This window comes from Furipterus horrens, unplaced genomic scaffold, assembly GCF_987537825.1.
Source record: "Furipterus horrens unplaced genomic scaffold, mFurHor1.1.pri manual_scaffold_10, whole genome shotgun sequence".
NCBI lineage: Eukaryota > Metazoa > Chordata > Mammalia > Chiroptera > Furipteridae > Furipterus > Furipterus horrens.
The window spans coordinates 100,042,111-100,057,869 of record NW_028327180.1 but is presented as its reverse complement, the minus strand read 5'-3'; the positions used below and the strand labels follow the sequence as shown (position 1 = coordinate 100,057,869).

General features: G+C 51.3%; 1 protein-coding gene across 1 annotated transcript; it reads right to left on the bottom strand.

Annotated features, from left to right (window-relative positions):
- Window positions 1–1,473: 1,473 nt before the first annotated feature.
- CCZ1 (CCZ1 vacuolar protein trafficking and biogenesis associated) lies at window positions 1,474–15,459 on the bottom strand. The gene is made up of 15 exons (XM_090288615.1): window positions 15,247–15,459; window positions 14,197–14,294; window positions 14,011–14,104; window positions 13,654–13,731; window positions 13,206–13,253; window positions 12,508–12,646; window positions 11,319–11,517; window positions 9,670–9,751; window positions 7,910–7,971; window positions 7,386–7,497; window positions 6,253–6,286; window positions 5,542–5,659; window positions 3,314–3,472; window positions 2,900–3,027; window positions 1,474–1,821 (listed from the first exon to the last, which is right to left on the bottom strand). The coding sequence occupies exons 1-15, from the start codon at window positions 15,352–15,354 to the stop codon at window positions 1,766–1,768; spliced, it is 1,515 nt and encodes a 504-aa protein (XP_090144741.1). The 5' UTR covers window positions 15,355–15,459; the 3' UTR covers window positions 1,474–1,765.
- Between the last annotated feature and the right edge of the window lie 300 nt (window positions 15,460–15,759).

Genomic DNA, 15,759 nt, shown 5'->3' with positions numbered 1-15,759 from the left:
CTGCCCTCCGCCGCCTCTGACAGGGGTCCTCCCCGTGAGTCTCAGCACCGCAGACCCCGTGGCCAACGACAGGAGCAGGAGCCCGTGTGCAGCTGGCCGTTAAGGGACCACTTCACGTCTCTGTTAGAAAATGTTAGCGCTGATAACTGGTTCTCGAATTTTAAGAACCACCACCAAAAGCATAAAAATACCATCTGTAAGTTCCAAACTAGCAGCAGAAAGGAAACTTGTTCAACATGAATGCAGGAAAAGGGAAGCCAGCAAAGAAAGAGAGATGGAAACAGAAGACAAGAGACGGTGAGGAGGTGCGCAGCGTTCCCAGGATCGCCAGTGCTACAGGCTAGACCCACTCCTTCCCACCAAACCCCAGAGATACTCAGATTGGATTAAAGATCAGAACTCACTGCAATGTTACTCTTTACCAGGGAAACATCTTCAACAATGCCACAGAGAAAGGATGAAAATGAAAATATGCATAAAGATGTACCACAAAAATCTAATCAAGATGGGTAGAATAGCAAGCAATATTAAACGGAGACAAGAAGAGAATTTAAAGCAAACAGCTGCATAGTACAGATAACAACAAAAATAATGAACACGGACCAACGTGCTGGCGTGCACCTCACATCCTGGCCTTGCAAAATCTGACAATTACCAAGAAAACAACAGTCAGATTAGGAAGATCAGGGTACAGTGTAGCACCTTTGAACTAAGAGTGAGAAACCAGAACGCCACAGAGAAGCAACACCGGCTCCGTTTTTGCTTGGGAAGTGCAGGTCTCCAGTGCTACACCCGAGCCCGGAGCTGACTGCGCTGTGGTGACGGCGGAGTGAACGCGCACCGCGCAGCAGGCCTCCTGTAACCGGGGAGGAGACCATACAGTCTGAAGTGCCTCCTGGGTGAAGGGAAAACCATAATGGAAGCTGCTGCTTGTGCAAGACGACACAGACGCGAGGCGAGAAGTCTCCCCTCCTCCCTAACTCAGCAGGTCCACGCGGGTCTGGCGACAGGGAACCGTGGGCCCCCGTGCAGGCGCGGTGGGACCAGTGTTTCTAGGCCGTGCCTGGCTAGTTTCCACCCGGACTCGGGGGTGTCCTGACCCCCGGAGGTTAGCTTGTATTAGGGGACAGGCGGCCAGCCCCGCCTCAGCTGTGAAGCTGCCTGCAGAGTGTGGCTACCTGGGAGTTCTGCACGGCCCGGAAAAGTGCTTTGTTTACACCGCACTGGGGCCCTTCTGCTAAGTTCTTTGTATTATATGAGCTATAAAAGTCACAGTACTCAGGGTAAAAACCAAGTCAGGCAATGACTCTGGGCAAACGCCTTAGTTTGCCACTCGAGGTCGGGGGACCTGGAGAGGGACCCCAGCTCTGTGACGCTGCAGCTGCTAGAAGGTCTCCCAGGACAAGCGCGGTCCCACTGACTGGTGTGGCCTACAAACAGGCAATAGGAGAGAGACTCAATGCAAAACCACAATTTTAAAAAACTTTAACAATTTATTAGTCTTATTTTCCAGTAAAATATTCACATAATGTCAAAAGAATGGAATGATAGAGATGTAGCCAACTGCCTTTAACTAATTCCACATAAATATTTAAAATCTAAAAACTCCAAGGGATCATCAGATTGAGTAGAAATTTGATTCTTCAAAGCAAGTATTGCTTTACTATTGTCATTAATCCAGTCAATAATATGACCAATAACCTGCAGTGGTAAACAAAACGCTTGCTGAGCTATCTTTGAAAGGGGTTTCGGTGAGCCTTCCCCGTCAGTCCAAGAAGAATATGTTACTGAACTGCGTCGCACAGAGTTTCTTTACCTCTTCTGCAAGGAGAACAGAAAACGGCGATTAAGGGAGAGATTTTCACTTAAAGGTTATACGATACGTAGTAATACCTTAAATTCTTCTGGGATGCAGTTGGGAATAAGTAAATGTCTTCATTAATTTGGACCTTATTTCTAAGAGGCCTGGGTAAGAAATGTTAATAAACCGGGAGAAAGAAAAAGCCTGACATGCCCGCGAGACTTCAGTGCTATTTAACAGAGACGCTGCTTCTTTGGGCCAGAGAAGGCTCAGACTCAGCGCCCAGCGTGCAGAAGACGCCCATGGGGTAGGGGTTAGGAGCAAGACTTCTAAAACCCCGAGAGCTCTGATGCACAACACAGTCCTCCAGCTGCAACCCTGAAAGGTGGGTCAGGTCCCCAGAGACACCACTGTCTTGGCTCAATGCCACTGTACTGAGCCAGGGCTTCACGGATGTTTCTGATGCACATCACCACTCAAGCAGGTTAATAGAGAAATTTAAAAGGCCCTGGCGGAGATATGGAGAAAAAACCTCACACCTGACTTTTCTTACAGGTGGCACTTGGCGTGCATCCCCCCCAACTGCCTGCTCTGTGTTCTAGTCTCTTGCAGAGTCTCAAAGGGGCCAGGTGCAGGGACGGTGACGCCACCTTTCCCTCGGGGGCCACAAAGAGGCCCAGGTCACACTGTGCTGAGGACCAGGCCCTGCACCTGCCCACAGAGGTGGCCGTGAGCTGCTCCTGAGCCCGGCTGCGCTGCATCAGAATGTGCGTCCTTAACGCAGGAAATAAGTGACCCGTTTGCCCACAGGAGATACAGTCGTGAGACTTTTTGCCCTTTTGCCTGATAAAAACTATTCTTCTGGCCACTGTCAACGTTCCCTGGGACACAGGAGGGGCGCCACATTTTTTTGAGGAACTAAAGCTACAGAAAAATACAGGATGGATCGAATGGTTTCCTTTAAGCAACAGAGAGGCATCTGCTTAAAATCTTAACTGTGACGAAGGTCTATTTAGCGTGTTTCTCGGGCCAATGAAAAGACAGGCTTTTAAGCAGCCGAAGCGTTACAATTCTGCTTGGAGACCAGACCCTAGTTACCATTCACTTCGATCAGGTTGGCGTTTTTTTGATTCAAAATAACATAGAGCTCCCGCTGGTCGGACTTCTTCCCAACGACCCAGTAGTCACTCATGGCTTTCACGATGATTTCCTCGTCTTCGTCTGCCCTGCAAGACAGGGGTTTCAGAAGCAACCGTTCAGTGCAAGCAGAGCCAGACTGTGAAAAACAAACAATCTAAAATAAGAAACAGGAAGCTTCAGTCATTTGAAAAGTTCACGGAGTCACAGACAAGTGACCAGGGACGCCTGGGCGTAACGGCCCGTTTGGAAGGGGCACCGGAAAGATGGGGGAGCAGGAGCCCCCCTGGGGCCCTGGGTTCTGAGGATGGCTCCTGTCGTGTCGTTGCTGTCGCCGGGAAGGGGACAGCTTGTCTGAGAGGCAGGCAGCCTCACCTCGTGAAGTCACTGTTGATGTCACCCAGGATCTTCATCAAGTCCGGATGGACAGAGGTGAGGGACACGCTGGGGGTTTTCCTCATGTGAATTGTGCTTTTCTCTGCCAAGTTCATGTGGTTGAAGTAGATAAACTTGAACTGGGGCTCCTTCTCAGACCTGTGGGGACATGTCAGTGCAACGGGGACATCCTGAAAGGAACCTCCAGCCTGTACAGCGACGCTGTTAGAGCCTCATGCCGTGTGGCCGAGCACTGCACGTCCCGTGCTGGGCCTTCGCGGTGGGACTCTCGGGATGGACCAGGCTCCTACTTGAGATCCACGAGGTACTCAACGTGATGGGATTTCCCAGAGTGCTGCCCTTCCTTCAGGGGTGGCCCACTCTCCTAAGGAGCATTAGACATGCTGCAGTTCATGGGTGTGACTTCCACACCCGACATCACGCCCTGAGCACGGCCCTCGGAGCACCTCTCAGGTAGTGGCTGTGGAGGGGACAGGCTGCACACCCCACCCCCAGCCCCAGGGGACGATGCTGCCTCTGGGTCCTGCTGCCCCTGACTTCCCTGGGACAGTGTTGTGGAGGCCCCGGCGCCAGACTGTCAGATGGTCTGTTTGGGGTCAGAGGGGTTTCCAGAAGGAAAATGCAGTATCCTTCGTACTCAGACGCTCCGACCTTTAGTCAGTTGATGCTTACGGTTTGCCCAGCAAGAACAGCTCCTTCTGTGTAAACTCTCAGGGGCATCCAGAACCATCTCAAGCTTTCAAAGATAACCACCACATTTCTAGAAGCCCTCTTCTTGGGCATGCCCCTAAATTGTGGCATTATGTTGCCATCAAGTCTCCTGGGCACCCTAACCTCTAGGGGGCTAGTGATACTGTACAGCAATTCTTAGTCACAACACCGCCCTCGGGACAGAGACGTGTGCTGAGGTCGTCCAGCAAAGACTGATGGCAGAGTCTAAGCAGGGGCCCCTGGGGGAGGCGCAGAAGCAGGTGACAGTTCTATGTGAAACAGTTTAGTCTTGTATTATTATTTATTATTGTATTATTTCCCATATGAACAACTGTAAACCTACTTTTGCGCCACCCTGTGTGTGCACTGTATAGTTTTCCCACCTTCCTATGTTTGTAAGTTTTCATAATAAAATATTGGAGAGCAAACGGCTCTCTGGTGATAGGATAATTAATGTCCAGGGCCCTCCTTTCTTCTATCCAGTCCTAAGGAGCCCTCATCTTATTTGTGAAGTAGGAGCTCCTGACAGCTTCTCTCGGACACATGCTGACGAGCTACAGAAATTCACCGCAGGTACTGAGAGCCCACACAGAGCAGGCGACGCGGCTGCAGTGTCCCAGGGCTCGGGGCGGCGGGAACTGCACATGTTCACTCTTGACTCAGCGTGCGGGACCCAAAGCAGAGTTCACTCACACACGCTTCCTTCAGAGTGAAAAATCTGGCCATTTCACGGTAACAGATAAACACAGAAAATTAAATGATTAAGCAGTGCTTTGGAAACGTAGGCCGGCCAGGATCTCCCGCTCCTTGGTGGTGCTTCTCCCAAAGCCTGGCGAGCGGTCAGCGGCAGCGACCTGCACCCACACGCAGAGCCCGGCCGGCTCTCGCCAGGGGGCTGGCGCTTACCCAGGACCACCTACTGCGCACACGTGGCCACTACAAACACAAGGGCACGCCAGTAAGTTCCCAGTCACGCGGGGTCCACACAAAGAGGACTTCTGTTCCCCAAAGACCCATCCACCTGCTCACTGTGTTCAGTGGTTAGACCGTGTGGGGACGAGGGCAGAAAGGGGTTTGACCATTTTTAGAACCAAGACGACTTTCCCGAGTCTCCGGGTGCAGAGCCCCCAGGCCGCCGGGCTCAGCACCAGGCCCGCGCGCCGTCCAGCACAGCCAGCCTCACCCTCTGTGTTTCCGTACAAGGCCACGGGCCTGCTGTCCACGCAGAGCCACCCGGGCTGGCGAGGCCGGATGTGGACGGCACTCAGAAGGCCACGGCCACAGGCACCGGCACAGCTCAGCCCACACACGGACACCAGTCGGGGGCCAGCCCCAAGCACCCGCGGGCAGTTCCCCGGGAAGCTTTGCAGACGGGACCGATCAGCCACTGCTGCTCTTGACGCAGAGAAGACGTGAATGTTAACACTGCCCACATTCGTACGGAAAAGCCACCCTTGTTCTCTAAACCCAAGGTCAACGCAAAGCAGAGTACAGACCCGGACACTCTTTTGTTGACGTTGAACTGCTCGCAGATGTCCGACGCCAGCACCGTGAGCTGGGGCCCCACAATGCCGTCCAGTCTCCGGCAGAACTCCAGTGTGGGCTGCACAGAGGCTGGCGAGGGAGGCAAGAAACAGTGAGTGCTGCAGTGCTCTGTGTTCCTCTCACAGCTCTGCCATCTTTACTGAATTAACAAGTCAAATTAAACGTCATTGGATCTAAGAAATGATCAGATCTCCCTGCCCACCCCTCCCCCAAGTAGAAAACTGAAGAATCAAAATTAGTTGTAGTTGAGATTTAAAAAAATATCTAAGACCCATCTTACAGTGAACGTTGAGTTAAGCAGGCCCCGCGGGGCAGTACATTGGCTGCCTGCCCCAAGTAGACACGAGGTCAAATACGTAACAATACATAGCACTCAGGGGCCATGTCTGGGGCTTTGAAAATGTCACCTCATTTAATTCTCATGGCACCTTCGAGACAGGTGCCACGGTTACCATTCCACAGTCGGGAGGCCCGGAAGGGCGCCCAGACCCCACTGCTGACCAGTGGAAACACGGGGACTTGCAGGGGTCCCGATGGGATGCCATGTGTGAGGTAGCCTCTGTGCAGCTGTGACGACACCCCTATCGTTTAGGGACAGAGCACAGCAGCCCACGGAGAGAAGGGCCTGCTGGGGCCGGAGCCAGACACAGGGGCGCACCTACCGTCAATCATGAAGCACACGGCTGCGCTCATGGCCTGCGGAGGAAGCACACCGGGGTCACACAGGCGCAGGGAGCAAGGCTGGCTGACTGCGTGCAGGGGCCTCGCCTGACCCCAGACTGGGGCAAATCAGCTTCATAAAGGTATTTCGTAGTCAAGGGCAGAAACCTGGGTGTGAACTGGCTGAGATGACGCTGAGGGCGAACAGCCTGCTCTGTCACCTGCGAGCCAGCGCGTGGCTGTGTCCACGCCGGGTCCCTGAGGGGCAGCGGGGGTGTCTGAGATGACACCGTGACTTACAAGGCTCCAGCAAAAAATCTTATATATATGTAATTTCCCTTTTGTCTTCCCTGAAGCATGTCAGAGTAAATTAGTGGCTGCATAGTTAACGAAAGAAAATAAAATGCTCTGGCCAAAAAAAATGTAGATAAGATAGACAAAAGATTAGCATATTGTTAATTAATTAAGCTGTGTGATGGGTACCTGGAGATTCATTCTTAATCTCTTTTTGTGTATATTTGACAATTTTCACTAACCCAGTAAAAAACCCAACTAATTGTCACTTTGTCTCATATTATGGCAAACAGTGAGGTCACATCACCAAGTAACAGCAACTTATAGCAACCCAGACGATAGATAAAAAACCAAAAATGTTTAAGTTTGTCCTTAGTGTTAAAAAAAAAAAAGTCAAGCAGAACAGACAGCTTTATAATAAAAAAGCAGCAGCGTCCTTCTGAGTCCAGTCCCCACAGGCCACCACCCTTCCCCGCCTAGGGAACGGGGCTGTCCCTTCCCACACCACTCTGACGTCCCAGTCACGCGGGATGGACGGGAGCCCCCGTCGCCTGTCCACAGTCGGGGACGCGTGGGCAGGCCCACAGCCCATGCGTCTCGCTGAGCACATGGCCCATCACAGCCCACTCAGCCGCTTTTCACGAGTGACGCGCTCCTTCCCGGGGCTGAAAATAAACTTACTCGTCCCGAAGGGCACCCATGCTGAGTCTTACAACAGTTGTCCCTTCTGACGTCAGTCCTGAGAACCCTTTAAGAGGTTTGCATACCCGCGGTGTACACACACACAGGGAGGGTCACTTTAGCGTTAATTTGGGACCCGGGAGGGAAACACTGTTGTTACCTTATAAACGATTAAGTGGAGGGCTTCGTAAGTGTCGTCAGTATTCACAAAGATTTTGGGGAACCTGCACTTCGCTTCTGGGTCATTAAGGTTCAAGGGTCCGGTCAGAAATCTGAGAAGGAAGCACAAAGAGGACTCAATTCAACCCAGAGACGACAGACAGGAGCCTGTGGGGGGCGGGCGGGCAAAAGAGGGTTTACAGCTGTGAGCACGTGTAGCAGCTTATTCCTGTGCTCCCGTTTATTAACTGCTGTGCCCTTTTCCATGTGAGGCGCTGTAAACCCACTTTCGTCCCTCCTGGTATAAACACGGTACATTCCTACTTCATACACAGCCATTTTTTGGAAGCTAGGCACTTCTTGGAAAACACCAAATCATATATAAAAAATAATAGTTTTAATTCATTGGAAACTATTGATCATCGTCAATAAAATAGCACAAAGGTAATTCAGTGTCTATGATTTTATCTTTACCAAAAGCGATAATAAAATCCAATACTGAGTGTCAGAGAATAGAAGTCCTACCTTCCGTAGTGTTGAAGATTTCCTGGCATTTCTGCCCTTATGGGAGAATCCCTTCCTGCCAACTGTAAACAAATTTAACCTTGAGAAACGACTTATTAGAATGTCTATTTTCAAAGCTTTAAAAAAAAACAGCATTCCCATCATGAGCTGGCTCCGGGCCACTTTTCTGTATCCATTTCCCTTATCCTTCCCACTGAAAAAAAGGGAGGGACTGGCGAACTCATTTTAATCAGACAATCTTAATGTAACGTCACTGTGCCCTGAACTCCGCACACCGATCCAGTCCGTTTACAGCAATAACTGGACCCCCACGTGGCTAACACGTGCTAGGAAATGACATAAAGTACTCGGCCTCCTTCCCCGTCGCCCCCGTGGGGACACACTCTTCCTGTTTCCTAGATGTGGCCACTGAGACTCACAGATATTCACCTACACACACAACTTCTAAGCAGGAGGGCCCGGCGCCACACCTGAGCCTCTGACGGCAAAGTCCCTGCCTTCTGCCGGACGCTGCACCTCCTCCTAGACCTCCATGTTGTAGCACGTGCCTAGTTTCTTCTGCTGGAATTATACTATTTCAATATGCATAGAAAGTAAAAAAGTGCAAATCCAATCATCAGGTTAAAACTCGTTATCCTTCTAAAAAAGCATGTCCTTTTTGTCTATATAAAACTGCAGCGCGTGAAAGTTGGTGAACCCACAGTAAGAGTGCCCAGACAGCTCTCGCACGCGCAGTTTGCACGGAGAGAAGACTCACGCGTCCCTGTTCACAAGGGCAGGCCGTCTACCGTGGCTTCCAGTTGTACAGCCTGGTCCTCAGGCGTGTGCTAAAGCGCCACGGTTTTCTGTTGTGGCGACAGCACCATCACCCATGCAAGAGCTCCTGAAGGGATCCTTCCGGAGCAGGCGCTTTAGCATCATCAGGCTGACCCTGAGACTGAGTCCTGGCTCTGCTGCTTACCGGCCCCCTCCGCTTGGGTGTCCCACCCGGGAGACTGCGCCAGGCGGTATCTGTTTGCTGGGCGCTTAATACCGTGTCTGGCACACAACACATATTCTAAAAACGTCAGCCACTGTGTTCAAACGATCTAGGAAGGAAGTAGGCGCAGGACCTGGTCTTTCTCTAAACCTTGCTTTCAATTGCTTATCAAAGCTACTTTTCTTGTTGTGCCAAATCATGTCTTTAGAAAATAAAGAGGGAGGGAGGTGGGGGCGGGGGAGCAAGCACACACACACACCTGGGCCAGGATGACTCTTTCACGGGCTATGAACACTTGCCCTCCCAGCCCCGTTAAAGCTACAGAAGAGCCCTCCGGGGAGAGCACTGCAGTGTTAGTGACAGTGAGCACCGGAGTGGAACAGCCAGGCGGGCAACACCGTGTCCCCAAGTTAGATCACAAGCTATGGATGAGAAGATGGCAGGCTGGCCACGGCTGTCAAAGGTCCCTGGCATTTTCGGAGTTCCCAGGACCCTACCCAAAACCCAGGTTTTTCTCTCCCCAATGAATTGCTCCTCGTAAAAACACACCTTGGCTACTGTCTTTGAAGATAACAAAACAAAGAGCTGACACACGTGGTTTCCTGTGCTGAGTGACACACAACGGAACATCTCACTGGGATGTAACAGAGGGGTCAGACTGCCCCAGCCCCAGCTGCGCTACTGCTGCCCCACCTGCGTGCGTCCGTGTGTACACGCATGCATGCATGCACACATACTTGCATAACTGTCTACTGAGAGAGACACTAGGACCCAGCTGTACCTCAGGTTCGATATGCCTTGGAAACAGAGATGTTGTGAGGTATTTGTATAAAATTCTCATGTCGTCTTGCTCCAATCCACTCCTGCAACGTCAGAAAAGCGCTGGGTTAGACATCGGACGCCCTCGAGCGGGACCCTCCTCCCTCGGAGCTCGCAGGCACGTCAGGAGAACAGACTCTCAGCCTGCCCTCCGACAGGGTGCCACGGCCGTGGGCTGCCCTTGGACTTGGGCCCGCCGCCCTTTTCTATCACCACGGCTGGCTGCGGCCTTCCCAGTGCCCCCCCACCGTAATTTCTTTTTTTAAAAGTCCTTACTTGAAGACATGTTCACTGAATTTAGAGAGAGAGGAAGACAGAGAGAGAGAGAGAGAGAGAGAAGGATTAAAAAAGGAAAATCAGTGAGTTGGCTCCTGTACACTCCCCTTCCAAGGACTGAACCCACAGCCTAGGTATGTGCCCTGACCAGGGATCGAACCTGCAGCCTTTTGGTGTGCGGGATGATGCTCCAACCAGCAAGCCACCAGGCCAAGGCACCTCCCGTGAAGTCTACCTATGGACGGGCTGCTCCCTCCTCACACCAGACACAGAGTAACCCCCTCAACCTTTCACAGCCCCCCTGAGAATTTGACTTTCTACCTAGTGTGAATATCACCGAAAACAGCTGGAGCAGAATCAGTTAATATGATGGGAAGTTGCTTAATAAACAATCTGTCAAGTAAAAAGGTGCATTGTCATCTGGGATTTATGTTTTCATAGGAGAAAATGAGTTCTTCTGAAAACCCATCAACTTGTTTAACAAACAGATACAAGTATGTTTAGAGCAGCCAGTTCTCCTTCCGGAGGCGGGGCCACAGGCTACTGCGGGGGAGGGGCCGGATTTCAGGGGACCGTCATCGCCCTTCCTATGGGCCGAACTCAGCTTTAGGTGTTAAACGCGGCCACACCCCTAATTTGAGAACGCGGGACCCTGAGCACCGGACCCTGAGCACCCGGAGCAGCTGCCAGGGGCCCCCGGCCGGCTCCCCACTGCGCCCCGGCAGCCCCCTTGGCTGCAGCCAGCGGCGGGGAGCCCCGCACCCTCTCCGGGGCTGGGCCGCCTCCTCCATGCAGCCCCACACTTGCAGCTTTTACAGCTCAGACTTAGGCCGCTGACGGCATTTAGTGCGTTTGTCTGCCTCCTGTCCCCCGAGTACCACACTTGCATCGGACACTGGTTTCCGTCCTCCCACGGCGCACAAACAGCCTGACGGCTCTGCGGCACTTCTAACTTCCTGGGAATTTAAAAAAATCTAGCTTCTTTAAAAGAAAACGTGAAAAGTAGGCTTTCCACATTTACTACACCATTTCTTTGAAGATATTTTTGGAAAAATACCAAAATACAAATAGGATGCCTACATCTCACCTGATTAAAACATTTTCTCCATCCTTCATGGAACCAGTTTTGAACACCCCTGCCTGTAATTTTACCCAAATCACCCCAGTTTTGGTTTATATAACCACTGCTCTATTCGGCAGTGTCTGTAAGGCGCTTCCCACTCTGCCGCCTCACTGCCAGGCCCAGCGGGGCCACCTGCTGCCAAGCCGGGCCCTGCGGCCCCCTCCCCCCGAAAGCCTTTCCTCCCGTACCCGCCAAGCCCCGGGGGCACCTACCAGATGAGCTGGTCGTTATAGAGGAAGGCGGTGTATTTGACTATACTCAGACTCTCCTCCATTCTGTTAATGAAGGACTGGATTTTCAAATAAGTCATTTTATCCAACGGGAAGAAGCTGATTCCACCGAAAATGTCAAGGAGGTCGCAAGACTGCAAATGCAGTGTCTGCAGATACTGCGGGGAGAAACAAGGCGCGGCTCTCACAAGTGGGCCCACTGAGGACGGCACTCTGACACCTGGGAACAACCAGGCCCACTTCCCAGTGCAGCAGTCACACCCCGGCCAACTCCGACGAGCTGCCAGGCAGGGGAGCTGCAGGCCCCTGGGCCTGAACTCAGCACCCATTTCAAGATACAGAGTTCCAGCACCACTAGGAAACGTGTACTCAGCACCGTGTTATATCGCGCGGGAGTGTTTAATTCTTCTGTTACTGCTCCTCGCATTAGGCTAGCCTCATTAGGAGTCCGCAGTGACACCAGGGCTGTCGCCCAGTGCCACCTCACACTGAAGTCACGCTGAGAGGACACTGGTCAGCTGTGCCCACTGACGGGCAGAAAAACCACACACACAAGAACAGGAATCAGGAGACGGTGCGCGAGTGGGCACTTATGGTCACTGAAGTGAAGAAACAAACAAGAAAAGTAATTCACAAAATTACAGTAATTCCAAAATGGATATCAAAGGTAGCGCAGGGAGAAAGTAAAAGGAGGCTCATGCCTCTGACTAGTGTGACCAAGTCTGGGACACGGCCGAAAATTTTACCTGGAGCCAGTGTAGATCACGCCTGTTCCGTGAGACGAGTCAGTCCGTAAGGATGTGCCACTCGGTGAGTTTAAATTTTGCTAATTAACCAACCCGCCCCAGTAGGTTCACTTTTGAGGAAGCTCACTCTGATGGACGCGGTAGGAACAGGGGTGAAGCCAAAGATGTCTCAAGATGCTTTAAGGCTGCGGCCCCCAACCTTTCTGGCACCAGGGACCGGTTTCGTGGAAGACAATTTTTTCACGGACCAGGGGGTGGGGGACGGTTTCGGCATGATCCAAGCCATTACATTAGGAAAAGACTCCGGAGCGCAAGGCTAACGAGCCTGCTCACGGGCAGGCTTTGCCATGGTACAGCTTAGGCTCTTTGCCATTTTTAAGTTCTGTGTTTTTTGTATACGAGAAAGAAACCTGTGTGTGTATTACTCTTAAGGTCTGTCTGAACACTACCAAGATTGTAAATAAAATTCAAAATACTTACCCGATGGAAGAATTTCTCTAATCTTTCTTTGAGGAGCTTGACACCTCCATCTTCCATGGCTCTCAGAAATGTACCATTAAAGAGCTAATGGTGTGAAAGATTTAAAAAAGTCAATTTCCTATGCCCTTTCAAGTACCCAGAATAACAAGTTCTTCTGGCACTTTTAGATTCATGAATTCAACTTATTTAATGCCCCAGGTCCTTTTTAATATAAATTATATTCACAAGAGAAAGCAGGAGTTATAAGTCACCAAAAATTAACACACTGTTAAATGATGTATGTTTTATGAAACCACCTAATTATTTTGGGCATGTTTTTAAGTTGAACTTACACCTAAATTTAACTTTATATAAATAATATCACCAGACTTCTTAAATCATACAGGGTGTATTTTCCTCAGGAACACGGACTGTCTTGTTCATCAATGGGGGTACATTCCTAGCCCAAGGCCGGGAACAGAGGAGGACCCGGGGCTCAGTGAGTAAGTGTAAGCACAGATAACACAGTTCCAAAGGCCCCATCACGTCCTCCCCTAAAACAGAGACACAGTCACCTTGCAGTCACTTAAAGAATTACTTTTAAACAACCCCTACAAACTGGGGTAACTGGCTAGATTCAACTCGGAAGGAACGTCACGCTTACCTTGTACATGCTGTAGCACTGCTGCAGCACGGAACTGTAGACCTTGTCCTGCACACGCAAAGACATAACACAAATCTCAGGACCAAAGGAAAAACATTCTATTACATGGCAGAGGTACAATGATTCCTGGCAAAGCAATTTAATGCTTATAAACGTGATCCCACAATAGTCGTGTGAAGAAAATGAGGGTATTTAAATTCAATTATATAAACCAGTAAGCCTAATTTTATAAAGGATTTAAACACAGATTAGTAGAGAGCATTAGGGAGACATGGTACATACACATTCTTACAAGATTGTACTAATGTAAGCAGCTGTCATACAACCTCACTCCAGTACCTGGGAACCGTCTGCAAAGCAACGCGGCTTAAAATGGGCCAGCCAAGTCACTCAACATACTTAGTAATACATTTTTTTCCTAAAAATATGGAATAATAAATGACATTACCAGCAACTCCTCCTCTTGGTATTCAACAACTGGTTTTCCGTCTTTACTTTGCTTTTCAATGATAGGATTCCGAACAACCTGCAAAATTTGATAAAGTAAAATTATACAATGAATTCATTATATGTTTTAAATTTCCCCCTAATCTGAATATTTGAACATGCTACAACACCAAAATCACACTTTTTAAAACAGCCACAAGAACAAATACACTGAATAGGAGTTTGATTTTTAAATTGCAACCAACTTTATTGTAATTTTACTTTGATGCAATAGCCAGAGGACTCTCCTAAATTCTTAACAGTGAAGATCATCCATAACTTTACAAATTCAGAAAGATAATACTGTGTAAGTAAATACCATGACCATCCAGAAATTTTCTTCTGGTTCATTGAAGAACTGTCTGTTCTTCTGTGTATGTAAAGATTTTGCAGGTTTGGATGGACTGAAGGTCCTAGAAAGGTTAAAAGAGTAGGTTGGGGACAGTTCTCCAGTTTAAGTTGGAAGAATTCCCTGCGCTTTGCAGAGCACATTTCAAGGCATTACCTTGTAAATTGTACAATAGCTTCACATAATCCGACATTTCTAATTTTTTCATTCTTCTCTACTTCATTTGGATAATAAAACAAAATTTTATTTTCCTCCTAAAGTATGAAGAAACAGAATCACAACATTAATATAAACATTCTTCTCATTTTAGTTGTCGAAGATGCTGTTTAATGTCGCCTCTCACGCCCTATGTGCTAAAGGCAGAAACAAAGACAAAAACAAAAAAGCACTCGCAAACCAAAACACCTTCTTGAGAAAAAGAATGCTCTTCTCACTGTGTAAATGCGCCCCAGGCCGGAAGACCACCGTGGCGCTCCCTGCGCACGTGTCGTCTGCAGGAGCACGACGCTGCTGTTCTGCAGCCCCATCTCTGGAGTTCTTTTCTCCTGCTCGTTTGCAATAGACCCATCGCCGCTTGTGAGACGCGAGCCCGGGCGTGCGCGGGCACAGACCTGCCCCTCCGCGCACATCAAACGCGGCGGGTTCACGGACGCTAGACGCCTTTCGGAGGGCTGGGTCTGCTGCCCACAAAACCTAGCCCCCCGGCCTTAGAGGGAGTCACGGTCCCCGCCTAAACGAACACAGACTCCTGGATCCCGGTTAGGAGCTCGGCGGTCCCTCCGAGGGTCCTCCGAGGCTGCGCTAGCTCAGGCTCCAGCCCACGGTCCTCGCCCCACGCTCCGAGGCGCGAACTCGCAGCAACAAACACAGAAGCTCAATGTTAATGCCCCCAGGCCCGATGCCGAGAGAAAAGGGTCCGCCCGAGCGAACCTCCAGGCAGGACCCGGGCGCTGATCGGGGACCCGAAGCGGCCGCTGCCTGCGCTGTCGGGCCCCGCCGTCCCCGCGGACCCGGGCGCACTCCTGGCCCTTCGCAGTTGCGTTCCTGCCCCGCCGGGAGGGCGGAGTGTCAGGTGCTGCTCGGCGGTGGGCGGGCCAGAGCCGCCGCCCGAGGGCACCCCGCGATGGCCCGGGCGGCCGCCGCCCCCCGCCCTTGCCCCGTCCCCGGTCGCCGGCTGACGCCCGCGCGCAGCCCCGCTCCGCTGACCTCTCCCTCGCGCGGCCCGAAACGCGGGTTGTAGATGAAGAAGCTCAGCAGAGCCGGCGGGAACTGCTTCTCCTGGGCGGCCCCGGTCCCGGCTCCCGCCGCCGCCATCCCGGCCCGGCCCCCGCTGCGGGGGCTTCTCTCCGCCGGTCCCGAAACAGCCGCCTCCGGGGAAACCGCACTTCCGCCTCGCTAGCGGTCGCCCCGGAAGTGCTCGCCGCCAGCCCGGAAGGATAAGCCGCAGCCCAGCGGCCCCTTCTGGCGCGCCGGTGTGGCTTCGTTGCCGCGCGGGTGTTCTTGTACGACAGATAAGGTGAAGGCGGCACGTCCTTTTGTCGCTGTTTGCACCCACACTTCTGCCCTGGACAAAGGGAATGACGGCTGGTATGAAGCAAAGTGAACGGAGCGTGGTGTTTTGTAGACGGGAATGTGAAGGCGCCAAAGAAGCCCCTGCGTTGCAAGAGACACGTGCGCGCACTCCGCTAGGATTAGCCCGTCTTCATCGCTTACAGAGCC